Here is a 15,502-nt window from a genome sequence, read left to right on the forward strand (position 1 = left end):
CACGCCGGGGATGGACACATAGGATAACACGCCGGGGATGGACACATAGGATAACACGCCGGGGATGGACACATAGAATAACACGCCGGGGATGGACACATAGGATAACACGCCGGGGATGGACACATAGGATAACACGCCGGGGATGGACACATAGGATAACACGCCGTGTATGGACACATAGGAGAACATGCTGGGGATTGACACATAGGATAACACGCCGGGGATGGACACATAGGATAACATGCTGGGGATGGACACATAGGATAACATGCTGGGGATGGACACATAGGATAACATGCTGGGGATGGACACATAGGATAACATGCCGGGGATGGACACATAGGATAACATGCTGGGGATGGACACATAGGATAACACGCCGGGGATGGACACATAGGATAACACGCCGGGGATGGACACATAGGAGAACATGCCGGGGATGGACACATAGGATAACACGCTGTGTATGGACACATAGGAGAACATGCTGGGGCTGGACACATAGGATAACACGCCGGGGATGGACACATAGGATAACACGCCGGGGATGGACACATAGGATAACACGCCGGGGATGGACACATAGGATAACACGCCGGGGATGGACACATAGGGTAACACGCCGGGGATGGACACATAGGAGAACATGCCGGGGATGGACACATAGGATAACACGCTGTGTATGGACACATAGGAGAACATGCTGGGGCTGGACACATAGGATAACACGCCGGGGATGGACACATAGGATAACACGCTGGGGATGGACACATAGGATAACACGCCGGGGATGGACACATAGGATAACACGCCGGGGATGGACACATAGGATAACACGCCGGGGATGGACACATAGGATAACATGCCAGGGATGGACACATAGGATAACACGCCGGGGATGGACACATAGGATAACACGCTGGGGATGGACACATAGGATAACATGCTGGGGATGGACACATAGGATAACATGCTGGGGATGGACACATAGGAGAACATGCCGGGGAGTTTACTGGCTGTAGAAAAAAACGCCTAAAGCCAAAAACAGCCGCTGTAAAAACATCCCGTGTGTATGAGGACTATGTATTATTTTCAGCTGTAACCCGTTTATCTTATATTCTCTTAGAAAACATCCAATTGATGTTTGGAAAAATTAAATATCTCTGCATGCATATTTGGTTTGAAGAGATCCATTGTTGACCAGCAACCCACCTCTGAACAGCACACTCAATATTAACCTCCCTAGCAGTCTGATTATGTCCATATTTCTGTGCTCAAAGCGCTACATTTTTTTGCATGGAAATAGGTATTTTTTTTATTGTAGGCTGTAATTTTTAGGAATAACTCACTGAAATCTGTCCGAACAAGAGTCTAGTAAACATCCCGGGTATGATAAAATTTTAAACACGAAATCATAAATTATAATTTAATAAATAATCATAATAATAAATTTAATTCAATAATATAATCAAACCAAAAACACTGAAATTTGAAATATAGCGCCAAGTTCGCACATTGCTGAGCAAAGTCGCAAAATCGTTTTCAGTGTCTGATGAGGAATTTCCTCCACGAATCATTATCACTCAATTCTGCAAGTGGTTCTGATTTACTATCGCTGTTCTCTAGCCGGTCTAAAACCGCTTTTGACCTAAAGGGACGCTTTTGGACGCCATGGACGTTTCTCAGTTTCCAGGCAGAAAGAACAGTAAAAATGCAGGCAGGGCGCCGGACAAAGCACTCGGGACAAAATGTATGTGAAATGGTTTGATACAGTAATGGAATACTATCAGATTTTAGTGAATTTATTGAATGTCACTTTTTGTCATTTTCAAATTTCCCGCCGTTCCGTCCCCCGTACATCCCGACGTCGCAGGGAACTGAACCCAGAAGACAGATGCCAGCATCGGCCGGAGGACATTACAGGGGACACTGCAGGAGGGACATCGCGGGAGCGCAGGACAAGGTAAGAAAAGAAGAGATCCCGGAGCAGCACCGCATGGTAAGCCCGAGTGTGGCTCGGGGTTACCGCTTGTGGTACTGAAACTTTACCGCGAGCTACACTCGGGAATACCGCCAGGGGGGTTAAGTCGTACTTATAACTTGCCCAGAGTCACATGACCAGCGCTGCATTCAGAGATAGAGATAGATATACTGACCGACTATGGAGGTTCCGCACGGTACACCGTCAATGGTGCCGTGACTGCTGGCATGAACCAGGAAACATTTTTGCTCCTCTTCTCCATCCTGTTCATAATAGGCAGGTTGGACGCTGACAGTGAAATCTCCGACCTCCGTTCCTGAATCTGATACTGTCTGTAAAGACTCCGGAAAGAGACAGAGATCCAGATCACTGGGCTCTGGAAGGAGAGAATGGACAGGGTGCTCAAAGTGACAGACAAGACAAAGAAAATACTATAATTATAAAGGTAATATGACAGGTTCTCTTGAACCCCCCCCCCCCTCCCTCCAGCCATTGATTACTATATTGGAGTCCTCCACTGCTTTGTTCCTCTGTCTGGGTCTAATCCCCATGTAAGTGTCAGAGCCTACACAGGGCTGCTTTCCTTCCCCTGTGACAGTGTTGGCCGAGGCTGTTGGCTGCTCAGGTCCTTGCACGACATCCTGGAAGGGAGGGTTGGGGGTGAGGTCAAATGCTCCCCCTTACCTGATAAATAGAATGCCAGGGGTGTATGACCAAGGCTATTTTTTTTTATCGAGAGCGTGGGAGAACGCAACACCGAATGTGTGCAATCACAAGGGATGCTGGGGTGTGCTGGAGAGTCCATTGATGCTGGCTGCTGGAGGATCTATTTTTGCATGGGTTTCTATTGTTGTGGGTAGGTCTATTGTTGATGGGGGGTGTCATTTCTTGCTGGGATGGATCTACTGTTGAGGGACAGGTCTATTGTTGCTGGCTGTTGGAAGATCTGTTGTTGCTGATGGGGGTCTATTGTTGCTGGGTGATATTTTGTTGTGGGGGGGTGTAGTCTATTGTCTATGGAGGGTCTATTGTTACTGGGGGGTGTCTACTGTTGTGGGGGGGTCTATTCTTGCTCACTGTAGGGGATCTATTTTACTGTCTTTCTTGTTATCATTAGCAAATTCCATACAAACTACTTAGTGGCACAAAATTATACCTGATGCTGTATTCTTTAAAAAGGGTAGTGCTGGGAGGGGGTAGGGGGTGGAACCAAGGGACAGTGCCCAGAGGTGGGTAGGAGGTGGAACCAAGGGATGGTGCTCAGAGGTGGGTAGCGAGTGGAACCAAGGGACAGTGCCCAGAGGTGGGTAGGAGGTGGAACCAAGGGATGGTGCTCAGAGGTGGGTAGCGAGTGGAACCAAGGGACGGTGCTCAGAGGTGGGTAGGGGGTGGAACTAAGGGATGGTGCTCAGAGGTGGGTAGGGGGTGGAACCAAGGGACGGTGCCCAAGGTGGGTAGGGGGTGGAACCAAGGGACGGTGCCCAGAGGTGGGTAGGAGGTGGAACCAAGGAACGGTGCTCAGCGGTGGGTAGGGGGTGGAACCAAGGGACAGTGCTTAGAGGTGGGTAGGGGATTGAACCAAGGGACGGTGCTCGGAGGTAGGTAGCGGGTGGCACCAAGGGACAGTGCTCGGAGGTGGGTAGGGGGTGGAACTAAGGGATGGTGCTCGGAGGTGGGTAGGGGGTGGAACCAAGGGACGGTGCCCAGAGGTGGGTAGGGGGTGGAACCAAGGGACGGTGCCCAGAGGTGGGTAGGGGGAGGAACCAAGGGACGGTGCCCAGAGGTGGGACCATGGAACGGTGCTCAGCGGTGGGTAGGGGGTGGAACCGAGGGACAGTGCTTAGAGGTGGATAGGGGATTGAACCAAGGGACGGTGCTCGGAGGTGGGTAGGGGTGGAGCCTAGCGACGGTGATCAGTGGTGGGTAGGGGCAGGAACAAAGGGACAGTGTTTAGAGGTGGGTAGGGGGTGGAACCAAGGGACAGTACTCAGAGGTGGGTAGAGGGCGGAGACAAAGAGCAACTCAGAAGGGGGGAGTTCCTGCACCTATTCCCTGAGAAAAAAAACCCTGTGTATGGCAGAGGTGAGTATCAGTAGGATAGAGGACTTTTATGAAAACCTGTCAAGTGAGCTTGTCTGTGTCCCCATTAAGGAACACAAACCTCCATAAAAGCCTGACAAGAGTTTCTAGCCCTTTCTTATTCTATCCCAAACTGCACATAAGGTTGTGATTGGTCTGACATAAAACACTACTGTCCACAATATGGGCTGAAGACTCACCTATTCTGGAAAAAAACTCCAGAGCCTCAGCACTGGCTCTCAGGTCCTTCAAAGGTTCCCGAGTCTCCACTATTTTTGGAAAAGTTGTTTCCATGTTCACGGTGAGCCTAAAAACCAAACAGTCACCCATTACCTGCCAACAATTACAATGAACATTCAGGATCACTTTTGTGCTGGGCCTGTAAATCTACATTTGTTAGACTCCATATCTCTATGTCTCCGGTGAAAAGTCAAATATCCGCAGATTAAGGAGCAATTCCAGACAACTGAAACCAATCAGTGGCATCCAGTTAACGTTGCAGTGGTGCAACATTTTATTTGTGGCTAAACCCAAAACAAATTTTTTAAGTTTTGGGTAGAGTGTGGAAGGCTTAGAACTTTTCTCAGGTTTTTATTGTCTGCGTTATCCTTCGGGAGATCCACCCTCCGTTCATCTTAGTGATTATTGTCAGTAAAGGTGGTGAACTTAGATCACCTGAAAAACATGAGAAGTGCTTGTAAAGGGCTCCATAAAACTTTCTCAACCAGGATTCCCCCAGAGGTTATTAGGGGGTTCCTTGACCAGTGGCAGAATGAGCTCCAACATGAGGGATCCTACAAAGTTCCAGGGCTGGCTTCACTTGGTGGTGTGGGATCAGTAGGGCCTCTCCTCTAATCTTTAAGGTAAGTAACTAATGATTGCTATTATCTTATTAGCTTTCTGTAGTGGGGCCAACCATTACCACTGACTACCAATACAAGGAGGCCCTACACCCTAAGGGGTCCTTCTCCACTGACTACCACTCTACTACACTAACCTGCCACTATACTGCCCTAACCTGCCACTATACTGCCCTAACCTGCCACTATACTACCCTAACCTGCCACTATACTACACTAACCTGCCACTATACTGCCCAAACCTGCCACTATACTACCCTAACCTGCCACTATACTACACTAACCTACCACTATACTGCCCTAACCTGCCACTATACTACCCTAACCTGCCACTATACTGCCCAAACCTGCCACTATACTACCCAAACCTGCCACTATACTACACTAACCTGTCACTATACTGCCCTAACCTGTCACTATACTGCCCTAACCTATCATTATACTACCCCAACCTTCCACTATACTGCCCTAACCTGCCACTGTACTGCCCTAACCTTCCACTATACTGCCCTAACCTGCCACTGTACTGCCCTAACCTTCCACTATACCGCCCTAACCTGCCACTATACCGCCCTAACCTGCCACTATACTGCCCTAACCTGTCACTATACTACCCTAACCTGCCACCATACTACCCTAACCTGTCACTATACTGCCCTAACCTGCCACTGTACTGCCCTAACCTGACACTGTATTGCCCTAACTGGCCACTGTACTACCCTAACCTGTCACTATACTGCACTAACTGGCCACTATACTACCCTAACCTGCCACTGTACTGCCCTAACCGACTACTGTACTGCCCTAACCTGTCACTGTACTGCCCTAACCTGCCACTGTACGACCCTAACCTGTCACTATACTGCACTAACTGGCCACTATACTACCCCTAACCTGCCACTGTACTGCCCTAACCGGCCACTATACTGCCCAAACCTGCCACTATACTGCCCTAACCGGCCTCTTTACTGCCCTAACCTGTCACTATACTGCTCTAACCTGTCACTGTACTGCCCTAACCTTCCATTATACTGCACTAACCTGCAATTATACTGCCACTTTACCACCCACACTAACCTGCCACTAAACTATACTGAACCCTTCTTCAGCTCTACTGACCCCTATCTGCCCTGCAGACCCCTGCACACTGCCTTACAAGCTAATGGTCTCTGTACACTGCCCTATAAACTTATGACTTTATCCTCTGCCCCCCACCATTTTTTTACTGCACCCCCACATCAGACAGGCTCGATCCGGCCCTGTCTCATCCGCTGAATTTGGTTCTGTCAAATTCATAAAAAGCAATGTACCATTTCCCAATCCTGAAGTAGAATCTAGAAAGCTTTCCATCCTGTCCCGGCTAAGGTCCTTTCATCCCAGGAGGTCTGCATAAAATGACCCAAAGATCTCCAAGATCCATGATCTGGACACCAGGGAACCCATACTGTCTTTCAGGCCAATGGCCGTCTTAACTGCTATGCCTTGCTTACAGTTCTGGTAAGGATCAGGCGAGTAATATTTCCCATAATCGCTCTCCAGAACCAAGGAGGCATGCTAGTCGTATTGACACTTCCTAAGAAGAAGCATCACTTCAGAGATCTCCTCCATACGAGACAAGACGATCAAGTTTCCTCCGCAAATGCTGGTAGGCAATATACATACCAAGCTGCTTCTTCTTACTTATGGCCTTGAAAAGTCCGATCGCCCTTTGTTTCACAAGCTCCCACCACTCTGACTTACTGCTGCAAATGTCCAGAATAGAAACCTGTGCCTGAAAAAAATCCTCAAAGGATTGTCTTACCTCTACATCTTCCAAGAGAGCAGATTTCAGTTTCCAGACACCCCTTCCCCTGGGTGGAGTGCCCGAGGCATTCAGAGTCACAGACAGCATACAGTGGTCAGAGAACTCCACCACTCAGCCTCCACCAATGTAAGGGGGACTTGCTGCACTGACCAACGATGCCAGGGGGTCCTTCACCACTTACCACTAATAAAAGAGGGCCCTTCTCTAATGACCACCATTGTAAGGAGGTCCCTTTTCCAATGACCATCAATAAAAGTGGGTCCTTCACCACAGACCATTAACCCGTTCCTGCCCATTCCTGGCATCGTCCTAAAGGTTCTTAACACTCTGGGAAGGATCAGCGATGATTGCAAGAATATTTAATAAAGAATAATTGGGAAGGATTGGCAATCATCTGATTGGCCGTCACAGTGGTCACATGATCGGGAGCCGATCCTGTTGGCTACTGATGTTTGCTCAGGATTTCCAGCCCTTTCTGGCAGCTTTCGCAGTGAGCGCGCTCCCTGCACATTGCCCGCCCAGTGACACACATGTGTGGTGTGTAAGCGTTAACACCCAGCTTTTTGCCGCAACAGATATGGGTTACTGGGGCGTAAAGGAGTTAATGTCAGGGGGCCCGTCTCCTCTGACCACCAATGTAAGGAGCCCCTACAATTTATACTTTGTTTTTTTTTTTTTTTTAGCAAGTATTACAAATTGTTTAATTTTAATTATTATGACTGAAAAATCATAGTATCCAACGCCACAGACGGTGTTATAAATATAACTGTCAGACACTCCGGGTACAACGCGCCTGTTTTATATTCAGAGATCTTCATTTTTGGAGTTCCTAGAACACCTAAAATTGATTCAACAGCCCCCTCCTAATAAAAAACAAAAACACAACAACAAAAAAACAACGAATAAGCTCATACAAGCTATAGCATGGATGTCTCCATATAGGAGCCATTTTGTCAGAGCCCATTCCTATGGACATCTATGGTTATGGTCTCCAGGAAAATGGCGGACGCCATATAGGATCCTAAGGAAAGGTTGCAGACAATGCTGACACGGAATCCACAGAGGTATGATAGATCGGTGTCAGCAAAAATATACAACCGAAAAGCCTTTTACATTGACAATACGGCGGCGTCACGTGTAATCCTGTAACTAGCTGTACGCTTCTTCGTACCTGAGTTCTCGAGTCGCTCTGCAGTCACACGGATCCCGGGAGCGGAGGACGGAGCGCAATCCGGGCCGCGTCTCTTCCGAGGCAACAGACGGTAACCATAGCAACCTTAGCCCGCGGATGTGTCTTCCGTGCAGAGCTCCTATACACCAGCGGCATCTTGTGACCAGAAATATGTACTGCAAAGTTCTATTTAGACGCAGCTCCTGTACACCAGCGGCATCTTGTGGCCAGAAATGTGTACTGCAAGGTGCTATTTAGACGCAGCTCCTGTACACCAGCGGCATATTGTGGCCAGAAATGTGTACTGCAAGGTTCTGTTTAGACGCAGCTCCTATACACCAGCGGCATCATGTGGCCAAAAATGTGTACTGCAAGGTTTTATTTAGACGCAGCTCCTATACACCAGCGGCATCTTGTGGCCAGAAATGTGTACTGCAAGGTGCTATTTAGACGCAGCTCCTGTACCCCAGCGGCATCTTGTGGCCAGAAATGTGTACTGCAATGATCTATTTAGACGCATTTCCTATACACCAGCGCCATCTTGTGGCCAGAAATGTGTACTGCAAGGTGCTATTTAGAAGCCGCTCCTGATGCGGATTGTTTGCCCCGGAAGTGGCAGATTCCTCCCCCATCAGCACTAAGTGTTGCATCCACTGGTGAGGTGAGCTGCAGTGCATTTTTGCATGGGCTGCATTGCATTTTTTTATCATCATTTGCATTATGCAGCAGCCTATTATAACTGGTCACTTGACAACCTTCCATGGCTTCCAATACCATCTCTATGCCGATGACACCCAAATCTATTTCTCTACTCCTCCCCTCACTCCTTTAGGGCTGGTTCACAGCACATGCATTTCAGGGAGTTTGTTTTTCTGCATCCAAAACGCACAGAAAGTAGGTTACATGGTTGTCAATGGCGTGGTTCACACCAGTGCTGGAGGTTCCAGTGCGTTCCGGTTGCAGAAATAAAAAAAAAAAGTAGAACAGGCTGCATTTGTTTCCTACATAGAACTGTACTGGAATGTGGTGAAACGCACCAAAAACATACTGCACTCCAAATGACCCAAAAAAAAGGACTGAGAAAAAAAAGCATCTGTAAGCATTAAATATGCACTGGAATGCATTGAAAACTCCATGCTGCGTTTCTATGGTGTGAACTGACCCTCAGTCTCCTTTCACATTACTAACATACACTGCTCAAAAACATGAAAGGAACACTTTGAAAACCCATCATCTCAATGAGGAAGAATCTCCTGCTGAATCTCTACACTGACATGGACGGGTGATGTGCTAGGAACATAAGGATGCCCCATCGTTTGATGGAAATGAAAATGATCGACCTACAGAGGACTGAATTCAAAGACACCCAGAAAATCAAAGTGAAAAAATGATGCAGCAGGCGAGTCCATTTTGGTGAAATCTCATTGCAGCAACTCAGAATGGTCCTCAGTAGTCTGTATGGCCCCCATGTGCTTGTATGCATGCCTGACAACACCGGGGGAGGCTCCTAATGAGACCACAGATGGTGTCCTGGGGGATTTCCTCCCAGATCTGGACCAGGGCATCACTGAGCTCCTGGACAGCCTGAGGTGCAACCTGGCGGCGGCGGATGGACCGAAACATGACATCCCAGAGGTGTTCTATTGGATTTAGGTTAGGCGAGCGTGGGGGCCATTCAATGGTATAATGTAAAGCGCTGAGCAAACTGCCGGTGCTATATAAGTCCTGTATAATAATAATAATCAATTACTTCATCTTCCAGGAACTGTCTGCATACTCTCTCCACATGAGGCCGGGCATTGTCGTGCACCAGGAGGAACCCAGGACCCCCTGCACCAGCATAGGGTCTGACAGTGGGTCCAAGGATTTCATCCCGATACCTAATGGTAGTCAGGGTGCCATTGTCTAGCCTGTAGAGGTCTGTGCATCCCTCCATGGATATGCCTCCCCAGACCATCACTGACCCACCACCAAATAGGTAATTCTGAATGATGTTACAGGCAGCAGAACGTTCTCCACGGCTTCTCCAGAGCCTTTCACATCTGTCACATGTGCTCAGGGGGAACCTGCTCTCATCTGTGAAAAGCACAGGGCACCAGTGGTGGACCTGCCAATTCTGGTGTTCAATGGAAAATGCCAATCCAGCTCTGTGGTGCCAGGCAGTGAGCACAGGGCCCACTAGAGGACGTTGGGCCCTCAGGCCACCCTCATGAAGTCTGTTTCTGATTGTTTGGTCAGAGACATTCACACCAGTGGCCTGCTGGAGGTCATTTTGTAGGGCTCTGGCAGTGCTCATCCTGTTCCTCCTTGCACAAAGGAGCAGATACCGGTCCTGCTGATGGGTTAAGGACCTTCTATGGCCCTGTCCAGCTCTGTTAGAGTAACTGCCTGTCTCCTGGAATCTCCTCCATGCTCTTGAGACTGTGCTGGGAGACACAGCAAACCTTCTGGCAATGACACGTATTGATGTGCCATCCTGGAGGAGTTGAACTGCCTGTGCAACCTCTGTAGGGTCCAGGTATGGCCTCATGCTGCCAGTAGTGACACCGACCCTAGCCAAATGCAAAACTAGAGAAAACCAGAAAAGATGAGTAGGGAAAAAATGTCAGTGGCCTCCACCTGTAAAACCATTCCCGTTTTGGGGGTCGTCTCATTGTTGCCCATCTAGTGCACCGGTTGGTAATTTCATTAACACCAAAGCAGCTAAAACTGATTAACAATCCCCTCTGCTACTTACCTGACCAGATCAATAGCTCAGGAGTTTAATGACTTGATGCTAGACTGATTAAAAAGTCTTCCTTTCATTTTTTTTGAGCAGTGTATCAGTGTGAATGTTGCACCACTTCCTTAAACTACACCATATTGCCAAAAGTATTGTCCCACCCTCCAAATCATGTGATTCAGGTGTTCCAATCACCTCCTTGGCCACAAGTGTATACAATCCATCCCCTAGGCATGCAGACTGCTTCTGCAAACATTGGTGAAAGAATGGGTCGCTCTCAGGAGCTCAGTGACTCCAAGCGTGGTCCCGTGATAGGTGGTCACCTGTGCAATAAGTCCATCCGTGACATTTCCTGGCTACTAAATATTCCACGCTCAACTGTTAGTGGTATTATAACAAAGTGGAAGCAACTGGGAACAACAGCAACTCAGCCACCAAGTGGTAGGCCACGTCACATGACAGGGTGGGGTCAGTGCATGCTGAAGCGCACAGTGCGCAGAAGTCGCCAACTTTCTGCAGAGTCAATAGCTAAAGACCTCTAAACTTGGTGTGGCCTTCAGATGAGCCCAACAACAGTGTGTAGAGAGCTTCATGGAATGGGTTTCCATGGCCGAGCAGCTGCATCCAAGCCTTACATCACCAAGTGCAATGCAAAGCGTCAGATGCCGTGGTGTAAAGCATGCCGCCACTGGACTCTAGAGCCGTGGAGCAGTGTTCTCCGGAGTGACCAATCATGCTTCTCTGTCTGGCACTCCGACGAACATGTCTAGGTTTGGCGGTTCCCAGGAGAACGGTACTTGCCTGACTGCATTGTGCCAAGTGTAAAGTTTGGTGGAGGGGGGATTATGGTGTGGGGTTGTTTTTCAGGGGTTGGGCTTGGCCCCCTAGTTCCAGTGAAGGGAACATTTAAGGCGTCAGCATACCAAGACATTTTGGACAATTTCATGCTCCCAACTTTGTGAGAAGAGTTTGGGTATGGCCCCTTCCTGTTCCAACATGACTGCGCACCAGTACACAAAGCAAGGTCCATAAAGACATGGAGGAGCCAGTTTGGGGTGGAGGAACTTGACTGTCCTGCACAGAGTCCTGACCTCAACCCCATAGAACACCTTTGGGATGAATTAGAGCGGAGACTGTGAGCCAGGCCTCCTCCCCCGACATCAGTGCCTGACCTCACAAATGTGCTTCTGGAAGAATGGTCCAACCTTCCCATAGACACCCTCCTAAACCTTGTGGACGGCCTTCCCAGAAGAGATGAAGCTGTTATAGCTGCAAAGGGCAGGGCCAACTCAGTATTGAACCCTACGGACTAAGACTGGGGGGCCATTAAAGGTCATGTGCGTGGAAAGGCCGGCGGCCCAATACTTGGGGCAATATAGTGTAAATTTCTCTAAGAGCAAGTTCACACCACATGCAGTCCAGTGCGTTTTTTATTTTCTGCACGAAAAATGCATTGATAGTAGGTTACATGGTTTCCAATGGCATAGTTCACACTAGTGCAGTCAGTTCCAGTGCAATCTAGTTCTAGAAAAAAAACTAGAACATGCTGCATTTTTTCTGCACTGCACCGTACTGGAACGCAGTAAAACACACCGGAACATCCTTATTTATATTGAAGAAAAAGAGGGGAATAAACTGGAACGCATAAAAACGCACTGGAAGGCATCAAAACATGCATACAGAAACTGCTTTTCGATGGTGTGAACCGGCCCTAAAACCGAACTGATAATATTCCTCCATCCCACTCACGCCCCAAGTATCACAGGAATTGATGTCAGACTAGCAGAGCGGGTGTTCCTAGGGAGAACTGCTTTGTGACGCCGAGCCTTCATGACTGAAAAAACTGAAACCCAATGAAAGGGGAGGGTCAGGGGACAGGCAGGCTGGGAAGAAAAGTGCTAGATGATGCTGGACGTCTTCCAGCCAGGAAATGAGGCGGAGCTCTGACTTCTAATGCACAATGTGAGAATGCCTTGATGGGTGGATGTCTGTGTGGAACAGACATCCATGCTTTAAAGAACTAAAAATCTAATGAAAGTCAGGCTGGGGAGGAAAGACCTGGATGATGCTGGACGTCCTCCAGCCAGGAAATGAGTCGGAGCTCTGTCGGACTTGCTGAAGTTCACAGTGTGCAGTGAAAACAGAGTAAGCCATTTCAATCCAGGAGAGGAGCCGGTACACCTGTGCAAGCCTGGAGGGGAGGAGCCGGTACACCTGTGCAAGACTGGAGGGGAGGAGCCGGTACACCTGTACAAGACTGGAGGGGAGGAGCCGGTACACCTGTGCAAGCTTGGAGGGGAGGAGCCGGTACACCTGTGCAAGCCTGGAGGGGAGGAGCCGGTACACCTGTGCAAGACTGAAGGGGAGGAGCCGGTACCCCTGTGCAAGCCTGGAGGGGAGGAGCCGGTACACCTGTGCAAGACTGGAGGGGAGGAGCCGATACCTGTGCAAGCCTGGAGGGGAGGAGCAGATACCTGTGCAAGCCTGAAGGGGAGGAGCCGATACCTGTGCAAGCCTGAAGGGGAGGAGCAGGTACACCTGTGCAAGCCTGAAGGGGAGGAGCCGGTACACCTGTGCAAGCCTGAAGGGGAGGAGCCGGTACACCTGTGCAAGCCTGAAGGGGAGGAGCCGGTACACCTGTGCAAGCCTGGAGGGGAGGAGCCGGTACACCTGTGCAAGACTGAAGGGGAGGAGCCGGTACACCTGTGCAAGACTGAAGGGGAGGAGCCGGTACACCTGTGCAAGACTGAAGGGGAGGAGCCGGTACACCTGTGCAAGACTGAAGGGGAGGAGCCGGTACACCTGTGCAAGACTGAAGGGGAGGAGCCGGTACACCTGTGCAAGACTGAAGGGGAGGAGCCGGTACACCTGTGCAAGACTGAAGGGGAAGAACCGGTACACCTGTACAAGCCTGAAGGGGAGGAGCCGGTACACCTGTGCAAAACTGGAGGGGAGGAGCAGGTACACCTGTGGAAGACTGGAGGGGAGGAGCTGGTACAGCTGTGCAAGACTGGGGGGAGGAGCCGGTACACCTGTGCAAGACTGGGGGGAGGAGCCGGTACACCTGTGGAAGACTGGAGGGGAGGAGCCGGTACACCTGTGCAAGACTGGAGGGGAGGAGCCGGTACACCTGTGCAAGACTGAAGGGGAGGAGCCGGTACACCTGTGCAAGACTGGAGGGGAGGAGCCGGTACACCTGTGCAAGACTGGAGGGGAGGAGCCGGTACACCTGTGCAAGACTGGAGGGGAGGAGCCGGTACACCTGTGCAAGACTGGAGGGGAAGAACCGGTACACCTGTGCAAAACTGGAGGGGAGGAGCAGGTACACCTGTGGAAGACTGGAGGGGAGGAGCTGGTACAGCTGTGCAAGACTGGGGGGAGGAGCCGGTACACCTGTGCAAGACTGGGGGGAGGAGCCGGTACACCTGTGCAAGACTGGGGGGAGGAGCCGGTACACCTGTGCAAGACTGGGGGGAGGAGCCGGTACACCTGTGCAAGACTGGGGGGAGGAGCCGGTACACCTGTGCAAGACTGGGGGGAGGAGCCGGTACACCTGTGCAAGACTGGGGGGAGGAGCCGGTACACCTGTGCAAGACTGGGGGGAGGAGCCGGTACACCTGTGCAAGACTGGGGGGAGGAGCCGGTACACCTGTGCAAGACTGGGGGGAGGAGCCGGTACACCTGTGCAAGACTGGGGGGGAGGAGCCAGTACACCCTGCAAGACGGGGGGGGGGGGAGCCGATACACCTGTGCAAGACTGAAGCTTCATTCACACCATACGTGCAGAAAAACTGATGGGAATAAACACGCAGATTTCACTTGCAAGGATATCAGTTTATATCGGTTTTCATGCACATCGCAATGAGTTTTATACACATAGCAGATTCCTGCACAGAAAAAAATCCCCATGTGATACCAGCATTGTGGTGTGAACAGGGGACAAAGAGAACAATTGTTTTCATGCAGAAAACATCTCTGCACCATGATGTGAATGAGGCCTTCGTAAACATCAATCTTCACTTGTCATCATTTTCATAAGCAGGATGTTCAATGGCTTAAATCATAAATCGGCATAAATCATAGCGGGTTAACCTTGGATACAAAGTGCAAATAAAGAGGAAGAGACAATCATTCAGGTCGGCTTCATTTATTTAAACACAGCATATTGGCACCTCACATTACAGTGTGACATTAATTATTAAATTCAATAGCCAAAAATTACAACTTTAGTTTGTAGAACAGAGGTCTCGAGAAGATGTAAAACAGCCACCGAATTCTCACATTCCTATTACTACGGACAGTGATTTTTTTTTTTTTTTTTTACCTTCATTGTATTCTAGGTAGAGATTGTCCAACTTTTCACATTAAATTACAGATATACAGCACACACAGAGCTCCAACCTAACCAGAGCTTTTTCAGATAGATTTTATGGAATTTAAAAATTTTATATATATATATATATATATATATATATATATATATATATATATAAAATTTGTGGGTTTTTTTAATCCTTTTTCGGAGCAGGGGTGAACTGACAACTCATAGGGCCCCCAGGCAATAGGGGATCATGGGGCCCCTGTGTCCTTGCCCAGACTCATAAAAGCCTATGACAAAGGTACCAGAGGCATCTCATGGGGCCGCCTACTGACCCCGGGCCCTCGGGCACTGCCCGAGTTTCCAAATAGTCCGTCCCTGTTTTGGAGTCACTTGTCAGCCCCCCTACCCACCTCTGAGTCCCGTCTCTTGGTTCCACCCCCTACCCACCACCCAGTACCACCCCTTTTAGAGAATACAGAACCAAGGATCATTTTGTGGTGCTAAGTAATTTGTATGGAATTTGCTAATAACAAGAAAAGCAGTAAAATAGGTCCCCCCAAA

At 49.4% G+C, this 15,502-nt stretch overlaps 1 protein-coding gene across 3 annotated transcripts in view; it reads right to left on the reverse strand.

Moving 5' to 3' along the window:
- Positions 1 to 8,055, reverse strand: part of CATIP (ciliogenesis associated TTC17 interacting protein) — a 43,641-nt gene extending 35,586 nt beyond the window's left edge. For 2 of the 3 annotated variants that reach the window (XM_089662599.1, XM_089662597.1), the window contains exons 1-3: positions 7,899 to 8,055; positions 4,264 to 4,370; positions 2,160 to 2,360 (exon numbers count right to left, since the gene is read on the reverse strand). In XM_089662599.1, the coding sequence (XP_089518725.1) occupies positions 2,160 to 2,360; positions 4,264 to 4,357 (295 nt within the window). In that variant the 5' untranslated portion in view covers positions 4,358 to 4,370; positions 7,899 to 8,055. Of the gene's footprint in view, positions 1 to 2,159; positions 2,361 to 4,263; positions 4,371 to 6,724; positions 7,027 to 7,898 lie in introns of those variants that run through there. The other variant, XM_089662598.1, reaches the window with a different exon arrangement.
- Positions 8,056 to 15,502: the final 7,447 nt, after the last annotated feature.

This window comes from Staurois parvus, unplaced genomic scaffold, assembly GCF_062004578.1.
Source record: "Staurois parvus isolate SC_StPar_1 unplaced genomic scaffold, SC_StPar_1.0 ptg001495l, whole genome shotgun sequence".
In the NCBI taxonomy this organism is placed as follows: Eukaryota; Metazoa; Chordata; class Amphibia; order Anura; family Ranidae; genus Staurois; species Staurois parvus.